The 10,377-nt window shown below is 33.4% G+C and overlaps 1 protein-coding gene across 1 annotated transcript; it reads left to right on the top strand.

The window, feature by feature from the left end:
• Positions 1–7,490: 7,490 nt before the first annotated feature.
• Positions 7,491–8,923, top strand: LOC145134710 (uncharacterized). The gene is made up of 5 exons (XM_079069551.1): positions 7,491–7,628; positions 7,760–7,880; positions 8,156–8,259; positions 8,433–8,564; positions 8,642–8,923. Exons 1-5 carry the CDS (start codon positions 7,626–7,628, stop codon positions 8,666–8,668), a joined length of 387 nt encoding a protein of 128 aa, XP_078925677.1. The 5' UTR covers positions 7,491–7,625; the 3' UTR covers positions 8,669–8,923.
• Positions 8,924–10,377: the final 1,454 nt, after the last annotated feature.

Raw genomic sequence — 10,377 nt, 5'->3', positions numbered from 1 at the left:
TAAACTTTAAGTGTCATTTCTCTCATTTGGTCTATCCAAGTGTTGCAATGTCATGCAACCCAAATGGACCATGCCAACCGGGTCAAGTACATACCAGAAATAGTTATGGACTTAGACACCTTATCCAACAGTTGGAGGACCCAACTCGACAAATAGGAGCTGAATGGGAAAACCCTAATTTTTAGGGTTCGCACCTTATTTAAAGGACTTAAACTGCATTCTTTGGCCTCCCTTATCACCTCATTTCCCAGAGAAGGAAACCCTAGCCATGCTTTACTACTTCCTTGTGTGCGTGAGCTTAGAAAGTGATTTTTGTGCTCTCTTGGAAGGGTGTTGAAGCTTAAATAGGTTGGAGCAAAAGGAGAAGCAGTAGATCCGATATCTACTCTGTGTTAGCAACCATTTGGAGGTAAAAAGTCTTTACCTTGGCTTTCCATTTCTTAGATCTTCCCTTATGCAAGAATATGGTCATTTCTAGTGCAAAATGGAGTCACTCTCGGATTTGAGCTTGTCATGAGGACATGGTCTCAGATCTGGAAACCTCTATGCCCCATGGACTTAAAGTTGTCGACTTTATCTAGTCTTGGCCATCCTCCATATCCTAAACCTCTTATTAAGCCTAGTTTTAGTGTTTTAATCCCTTAGATGCCTTGCATGCACATAAAGTTAGCAACTTTACGTGGTATCTCAGTCCTAAGAAGCTAGATCTGTAATTTTAGGTTTTGGATTTGACTGGAAAGGACTGATTATGAAAAGGCTGATGGAACTCGACGAGTTGGGTCGGGTTTTCCCGCTTTCTGGATTCTAAATAAACTCGAGGAGTTGATGAGATAAATCGACGAGTTAGTTAGGGTTTTTCCCGGTTTCCTGAGTTCTTAAGGAACTCAACAAATTGCTAGCTGCACTCGACGAGTTGGGTCAACATGGACTGTTGACCTTGACTGTTGACTGTTGACTTTGACCATGGTTGACCAAGTTTGAATTTAAGGGTATTTTGGTAATTTGGGTCTTGATGGAATTGGTCCTATGGTGGTTGTAGGTGTTTGAGTTTGGAGTGGTGATTCGAGAGCTTGATCTTTTCAGTTCAGTTCGACATTGTCAGGTGAGTTCTTCTCACTATATCAACAGGGTCTAAGGCACCAAGGCTGACCCTTTTTGGATTGTATCCTGGTTATAGGATGATGCTATGTTAATGATTTGTTAGATCGGTATCCTGGTTATAGGATGATGCTATGTTTAGTGATCTATTATATTGGTATCCTGGTATATTGGATAATGCTATGATTAGTGATTGGTAGATCTGTATGATTGATATGTGCATGCTAGCTAGCGTATGATATTATGTGTTTATTGTGTGATTGAGGGTGGGTTGAGGCGGTCCTGCTTTGTGCTCTAGGCCAACATACCCAGGGCGGCCCGGATAGACTGCAGACCCATAAGGGCGTACTAGTCAGACCGAAGGCCCGGAGAACGGTACAGATAGGCTGAAGGCCTGGAGAACGGTCCAGACAGGCTGAAGACCCGGGAGGACGGACCAGACATGCTGAAGGTTCTGACAGTGGGCCAGATAGATTGAAGGCCCGATGAGGGGTCCAATCATACTGAAGACTCTATATGCATGTTGTTTGCTTTGTTATGATATTGTTCTTATTTGTATGGCGTTGGTATTTTGGGGGAACTCACTAAGCTTCGGGCTTATAGTTTTGGATTTTGTTTCAGGTACTTCAGATGATCGCGGGAAGGCGAAGGCTTGATCGTGCACCTCCTCACATTTTATGATTTTGATTTCTGGGATTCTCTGACATGAAACTATTTTGAAAACATTCTGTAATAAGTAATGGTTTTTGAATACTTGAAAAAGTTATAAATTGGCTTGAATTTTATGGATGTTACACTCTTCTTCAGAATCAACATTATCATACTTAACGTTGTCGCTGTCAGGAGTAAAGCTTGACTTCTTGGAGAACAAGGCGACCTTTATGATTTCTTTGCACAAAGTTTTTGTTTCTTCAAACTTACACAGATTCCCATACACGCTTTAAAGATCCATAGTTGTGATCTTCTCACTATTTTTGAGAACATCAACATGATGTTCCCACTTATCATCCAAGGAATCTAAGAACTTGAGAACCAAGATAGATTCATGCTTAAGAATATTAAATCTTCAAGTATCAATAATTAAACAATTAAAACTATTAAAAGTTTTAGTTAAAGATTCATTACTGTATGCGAAGAAGTGTTCATACTTCCTGTTATGCATGTTCTCCCTGAAGTCCTTTATTTCATCAGTTTCTTCATAAGCCACTATCATCGTGGCAACCATCTCTTTTGGTGAAACACAATTATGAACAAGATGATATATGTCATAAGGAAGTGAGTTTCCAAGGGCAACACGTGCACAAACATCAAGATTTATTAGCTTCTTATCATCTTCATTGAAAGCATGAGTTGGAGTCCTTTTTGTTACAGTGGGAACACCTTATTTTATCTCTTGAAAGGTTGGAGTATATGGACCTTTTTTGATGATGTCCATCATGTTTGAATCCATAGTTTCAACTACAACCATGGCCGTGCTTTTTCCACATAGCGAATTTTTTTCATTGAACAACGAAAATTTATTGGCAGATGTTGAACTGGTAGTAGGTTTAGAGACTCTAGTGGAAGTCGGTATTGCTTGATATAATTAGAACCCACTCTGATACAAATTGAAGGTCCGTAATGAACAAATATCAAGCAATAAATAACACAAAATAATCAAAAACCAACTTTGATTAAGAACTTCTCACAAAGAGAATACACCAAGAAATACATTTTACAATAAACCTTAGTGTAACTTATATACTAGGATGGATGATTTTAGAAATGAGATCCCAAAAAATCAGGGGTTTGAATATAACTTTACAAAAATAATATAAACTATACAAATAAAAGATCTTATCACGAAGATAGCAGATCTGGAATAATGTTACAAAAGTAATCTTCACGTTGTTGTGAGAAGCTTTGGTCAACGACTTATACACTGACAAACAATGTATCAACATGAAGTTGGCTTGACTCATCATATTACAAGGTTCGACCTTACAAATAAAGCGAAGAATGAAATGTAAAAATATTATAGTGATGAAATTTAATAGTATTGTAATGTGCTATGGAAAGTTGAAAATGTGTTGTGTGTTGTTAAATTGAATGATTGACCCGTTAGGGAAATTTGTATGTTTTCACTTTGACACTGTATAAATGGTTGATTCACTAAGCAGTTGTTGACACTTGTTCTTGTTGTGTTTTTCCATGTTTTGCCATGTGATGATACATGTTGTTTAGGAGTGTGTCTTAGTGAGATGGGAAACATTTTGGATAGTTATGATTTCATTATGTTGATATCACTTGAACATGTCTTGTTGGTCATCATTGTGTTTTGAGTAATATTACTTAATTTTTTTTGTTTGGGTCGTTTTCGGTTTAAACGTAATGTTGGTGATTATTTTGATAATGTTTATTTTAAATACTTTTGTTGCTAATTGTCGTTTAATGATGTTTTAAAAATAGAGATTTTTAGATGAAAATCACGAAGTTACAGATCTAGTTTCCATTTTTTCATTGCAAACTATAAACTATAATGATGAATTGATAATCGATATGGTTTTTGTTGATTATATTGAAGTATTGTTGGGGAAGACTGGTAAATTTGACGAATCGTTGGCTGCTGGCGCTGAGGAAATGAGGGAGATTACACATGGTGAAAGAACATAGTTAATTGATATGTATGTAACCATTCCTTATATGGGCATTTTTCTGACATTTTAAGAAGAATTGGTTGATACCTTTGGGCATAATCAATATGCTAATTCAATTTTGTTTTGTTGGAATGGTACTTTGAAGATGCCAACTTAGTTATATGCATATACACATGATTTCTTTTTCTTTTGTTTGGCCTTATTTTGTTATGTAGGAAATGACATGGCAGATAAATATGTACTTGTATGGGAAATGAGGTAAACGGGACAAAGTTGTAACTTTTTTGTATCATCTACAAAAAGTGGTATGATGATTTGTCGAGATTTTTATGTGTAAATAACGTAAATATCCACCTAATGTTCAACATTAGAATATGTTTAGAAAGTCTGTACAATTGAAACAATCCATCATATAAGCAGTTTGAGAAAGTCTTTAAAACTTCATTTCAAATAGATTTGAAAATCATTAAAGTATAAATTATGGAAAAGTATCAACTTAAAAGTTTTCTTTAACAAGCAAAAGTATGTTGTTAAAAAAGATTATACGAAGACATAACAATCAATACAAGATACAAGTTGAGTTGAACAAGTCTAACTATCTCAAACATGACATAAGGTTTTCTAAACGTCCTTAAAGCTCATCGATATCCAAGATGTCACTTGTCACAAAATGACTAGTACTAACCTTATCACTTGTTAAAATTACGCGTTGGACATTGGTGGCTTACTGAGTAATACTTGGATTAAATAAGTAAAATCATTATAAACATGTTTCCTATAAAATATCATAATCCCTTCTTTATCAAGAGCTCATAAAACTCTTTAAACTAAGTTATGGGGAAAAGGCATTTCAATAATTAAAATACATTTCTATAATCATTATAAATTCATAAAAGTAATATAAACAGTGATAAATAATGTAATGCATGAAATGGAACAAATTCCGACAACCCTAAGTCATATCTAGTTCGCAAGTTAATGTACCACGTTTCACAATGGAGACCTAAGGTGTACGCCAACAGACATATGGTAACTCGAAGAATATAAATAAGATGGCACAAAACATTAAATATATTTAGAGACCTCACTCGTGAAGACAACCTAGAATAAAATTAACACTCACGAGTTTTCTAAGGTTGCAATTTGGATATCCGATTTTCAACAATGTCTGGAATATAGTAGTCTAAAATCTTGCCCAATGCATGCATATACATAATCATGATTTGAAAACTCAAAAAGTCTTAATTTTTTGAAAATACTTAAGAGACTTTTCCATCTAAAACTATATCTTTCTCAAAATGTATTAAAAGCATTCGACGTTTATTTAAAAAACATACATACTTCAACTCTTTCCAAACATTTGCACACAATGAATAATGAATGCAACAAATTATGCATATAGTATTCCAATCAATGTATACATATAATATTTCAAATAGATGAAAACTCAAAATACATTTTCATACAGGGGACATGTGCTTATAGGGTAATGTTCTCACCTTATGTGTGTATGCAACATTCTATCATACTCTTCTAAGTATAAGGAAGATTATATAACATCCGCATGAAAATAACTAAGCTAATTAATCAACACTAATTAACATCAAATTTGCTAATTAGGTTTACTAAGATTAAACAATCCAATCATCTCATAGATCCTCAAACCGCAATTGTATGGAAGCAACCGAATGCACATTTAATCATTACTAAGGAGTTGGATTTTTTCACAAGTTTGTGAATTCACATGGCCCATGTGATCTAGGCATGAAAAACATACAATTCTCATGTTTGCACAAACTAATAATTATGAGCAAAAATCTAAAAATATCTTACAAACTTGTGTAATTGAAACATAATACAAATAGAAAATGATATTAATGGTAATATGACAAATTTGGTATGAACGAGTTTAATGATTATTTAAAGTATCAAGAGGAGGGAGGGAGAAAATATATATTTTTTAACAAGAATGACAATTTTAGATGCATACTCAATAATGATAACACAAGACCTATTTATACCGCTATTTAGTTAAGTCGTTTACACAACGTCCAATAAGTTATTTATGCATGCCCTTGATAGTTGATACATTTAGACACAAAGTATACAAAAAAAAAACTGTTTCTTTATTCAATCGCACAAAATTCCTCCAAATACCTCTCATCTATTTTCAGTATTAAGGAACTACTTGGCCATGGACCTTTGACGCTGGAATACCTAAGTGAAATTCTTCTATCTTACAAGATCATTTTTTTTCTATCTTACAAAAAGCCGATAACATGCAATTTATCAAGAATTTAATATTAGAGAATAGGTTTTTTGCTGAACCAATTGAACCACTCATATTTATAAATAAAAGTGTGGACAAAATAATCAAAAGGCCAAAGACCGGTTCCCATGACTATATTACCGTTAATATAAAAGAAAATAAAAAAAGTTAGGTGTTGTTTGTTTTTTTGAAGCAAAAATTCATGAAGTCTGCGAACCACCTTTGCAACCCTCTGCGGCAGAAGAGGTTGATCAAACGGTAGATTGTGATAATAAACATGTTTGTTTTTTAACATCTGCATGCTGCTGCAGATATTAAAAAATTAAAATAAACTGATTTTATATACCGAAAATAGTTTTTTAATACCGAAATTTTAATAATATATGACATTTCAACATGATTTTATGATATTTTAGCAAAAAATAATGATATTTCAGCAAAAAAATAATGATATTTCAGCAAGAAATTATCATTATTAAATGTAAAAAAAAACGAAAAAATAATTCAGTAAGAATAAATAAAAAGAAACGAAAAAAAGGTGAACAAGAATTCAGCAAGATTCAACTACATATAATAAGATTCATCAAGATTTTAGCAAAAAAAAAAGAAGAAGATGTTGGAAGAGACAATACAAGTGCTGCCCCAAACATAACAGGTGCAAAAGTTTTTTACTCCGAAAACTTCTGAAAAACAAACAACTGCGAGATGAAATGTGCTGCATGTGTGCAATGCCGTACATCAATTAGAGGTCTGAAGAAGTTTTTTTACAAAAAACAAACATCACCTTAGTTTTTGACTAACCACAATCTTTTGAATGATTTGAATCGGTCATATGATCCGCTTATTAACCCGATTGTGAAAGAGATATATACTCAAGTTATTGAACTGCTAAATGAAGTCGATCTTACAAGAATCTGTCTTTGCGGAACTTGATTTTAGGCGCGTTCGAAATTAGGTCGGAAACCGATTTAAATATGTATCTCTAATGTAGAGTCGAGTTTACTAAAGTTGGTTAAATGGCTCAAAACCATTATAACAAAAAAAGGTAAAAGAAACACAAAGAGTAAATTACACAAATGGTCCTTATGGTTTGGGGTAATTTGCACGTTTGATCCCTAACTTATTTTTTTAACTTGGAAGGTTCTTACTGTTTGTTTTTGTTGCGCGCTTGGTCATTGTCTTACCTAAAAAGACTATTTTAATCTTGATTTTTTAATTTATTTAAATAAACATACCCCCAACCCCACTTCCACCTCACCTTACCTTATCTTACCTACCCCACCTTATTTAAATAAATTAAAAAATCAAGGGCAAAATAGTCTTTTTAGTTAAGACAGGGACCTTCCGAGTTAAAAAAATAAGTTAGAGACCAAACATGCAAATTAACCAAAATCATAGGGACCATTTGTGTAATTTACTCAAACAGAAAAAGAATATTTGAACTACTTAATGGGATGCGACGTCGTTTCATGGTCAAAAAGCCTTTCTGTAGCCTTTCATACATCGTCTCATTTCTTCTACAACCCTAGCCCCTTTTCATTACTCGGTAAAACCCTAGCTACCTCTTATTTCTCCGCAAAACCCTAGCACCTCTTTCTCTTTCAGCCTATCCGCCGAAAAAAATGGTGATCTCTCTTTCTCTATCGTCTTCCACTTTTGAATTTGTGTTCCACTTTGTGCTTTGTGTTCAATAGCAAACACACATATCTCCAATTCACCCTAATTTCTTTGATTTTCGTTTCAATTTCTTTTGCAGACAGGAGAAGCCGTCAATCCAAAAGCGTATCCATTGGCTGATGCTCAGCTTACAATAACGATACTGGATCTCGTCCAACAAGCTGCCAATTACAAACAACTCAAGAAAGGTGCCAACGAAGGTACGATTTTTATTCCCACAAACCCTACTTCTCCCGATTACATAGTCAAATCTAATGTTTATGAACACCAGAGATTGTAACATTATTTATCCTAAATCAGAGTGATTTCCGAACAGTCTACCCTAAGTGTTTGCATTCACGATTAGATTTTAACAATCCACCCATTCAATTAATATTAGTGAATTGTTTGCGAACTTGATAGAGATTCTATACATATAATCATGTGTCTTTTTGTTGTAAAGTTGATTAATTTTAACGATCCCTCTGAATTACAGCTACAAAGACCCTGAACAGAGGTATATCCGAGTTTGTAGTGATGGCAGCTGATGCCGAGCCTCTTGAAATTCTTCTTCATCTTCCACTTCTGGCTGAAGATAAGGTACATTTAGTCTGATAACTTATGTGTTTTTACACTCACGAATCAATAGATGAACTAATTGTTTCAAACCACTTAATCTTTTTCGCTGATACTTTCATATGCTCTTATGATCAGAACATAAACTGAAAAAAAAACGATTTTTTTCTGGAAACTGATATGAATGGTTTTGGCAGAATGTACCCTATGTTTTTGTCCCCTCAAAGGAAGCACTTGGGAGAGCATGTGGAGTTACTAGAGCTGTTATTGCATGTTCAGTGACTTCTAATGAAGGAAGTCAATTGAGATCCCAAATACAGCAGCTCAAGGTAATGTCTTTTTTGTACAACTTGTTTTGTTCTGTCTTATATATGGATTTTGACCTTTTTGTTTTTGGGAGTTGCAGGATGCGATTGAGAAGCTGTTGATTTAAGTGACAATGGAGATTCGGTGTGATGGGCCTGGGTAAGAGGGGCTTTGACTGAGAGTGGTGATGATTATTCTCTTTACTGAAGTTTGTTTTTTATGAATTTATGATGATTAGTACTCTTTTTATTTCTTTTGGAGTTATGTTTCAGTGAGTCAGATTTCATTTTTGTGCTGACATTTTCATATATAAACAAGTGTTGAATGACTGATAAAACTTTTGAGCCATTATTAACTATATTGGTTCTTGGCTGATTTGAAATATCTGTTTTGTTTGATCCAATGTTTCTTGAAATTGTTGTTCATACAAGGATCTCGAGGCTTCAAAAATCAAGTGTTGAATGCCTGATAAAACTCTTGAAAATGTTGCTTTGAGGTTTTGAATAGTCTTGAATTGCTGAAAAACATCTTATGTCATGTGGAGATAGGAGTTAAGTTTTTTAGGGGTTAAGAACCATGAAAATTTCATTTTGTTAAATTTTGACACCAAAATCAAATTTGGGAAAGTGCTGAACTTATAGGGTGTTTTTATCCGTTTTAAACTGTTTTTCTTTATTCTAATCGATCCATGATTGGTTATATATGCCGTATATTTTACCTCCAAATTGTTTTCTAGGGAAGATTTTTGATAATAAGTAGAAGTATAGTTATGTCTTTTACATATATGATCATGAGGAAGCCCTTGAATATGAACATGTTTGACATGAAGTTTTTTGAGAACTGTCTTTTTGCTTTTAAAAAAGCTTGAAATTTTTTTTTTTTTTTGTTTGACAACATGAGTTTTTTAGTTTTTGTTAGGATTGCATTTTGTCTTGTATTCGAGTTTTGTATAGCAAAATGAGTTTCGGAACGATGTTGTGCTTTGTATCGTTATGATTGTGATCGTATTCTGTTACTTAAGTTACCTGTCGTTATGTTGGTTATTTTGACACCTGTAGATTAGCCTAGGTGTCATGATTAGGACTGTTCACTATTCGGATAAAACCGAAGTATTAAATTTAACAAATTTGGTTTGGATATTCGGATTTTTGGATTGGTTTTCAAGAAAAACCGAATTATTATTTTGGATTTCGGATTGGTTTTGGTTTATAAAATAAAAACCGAATAGTCCAAAAAAACCGAATAAACATTTATTATTTATCTATTTATAATATATATCTATAGTTATTTATTAATTGTGTAATTTATTTTTTCAAATAGGAACGTTTCACCCGATAAAAAACATTAATACGCATTTTCACTCAAAAGTTTTTTATCTATAAAATATTTAACTATAATATATCTTCTTATTAGTTGTTTATAAATTTCAAATCACAACTAAGTAATTTGTTTTTGCTTCTTGTGTAAAGTTTAGTAATATTATAATTATTTGTCGTTTTAAAATGTTTCGGTTTTTGAAAACCGAATTATAAAAACTGATCCAACCGAATTGTAATTGGATCGGATCGGATCAGATTTAAATTTAGTTTGGATTATTCCGATCCATGTTTTGAAAACCGAAATCAATTTGGATTCACTTGATTGGATCGGATCAAACCGATCCATCCAAACGAACACCCCTAGTCATGATCTCATTGGTCACTGCTCAACCGTTTCCCTTGTATTCCATATATAAGGTGAACGTGTTGATAATAGAGGGTATATTTTGATAGGAGTCTTACAACAAGTTGTAATCACATTCATTTTATCCTCTAATGAAAAATCAGATCTTATTTA

This window comes from Lactuca virosa, chromosome 8, assembly GCF_052849685.1.
Source record: "Lactuca virosa cultivar CGN04683 chromosome 8, Lactuca_virosa_CGN04683_v6, whole genome shotgun sequence".
Taxonomy (NCBI): Eukaryota; Viridiplantae; Streptophyta; class Magnoliopsida; order Asterales; family Asteraceae; genus Lactuca; species Lactuca virosa.
Note: the sequence above shows the minus strand (reverse complement) of the source record. Positions and strands in the feature narration are given on the sequence as shown.

What these genes read in the sequence shown, in the direction of transcription:
- LOC145134710 (XM_079069551.1), top strand. An exon ending in CAAGAAAGGTGCCAACGAAG is followed by an intron (nt 7,881 to 8,155) that starts GTACGATTTTTA and finishes TCTGAATTACAG; the next exon opens with CTACAAAGACCCTGAACAGA. An exon ending in CCCAAATACAGCAGCTCAAG is followed by an intron (nt 8,565 to 8,641) that starts GTAATGTCTTTT and finishes TGGGAGTTGCAG; the next exon opens with GATGCGATTGAGAAGCTGTT.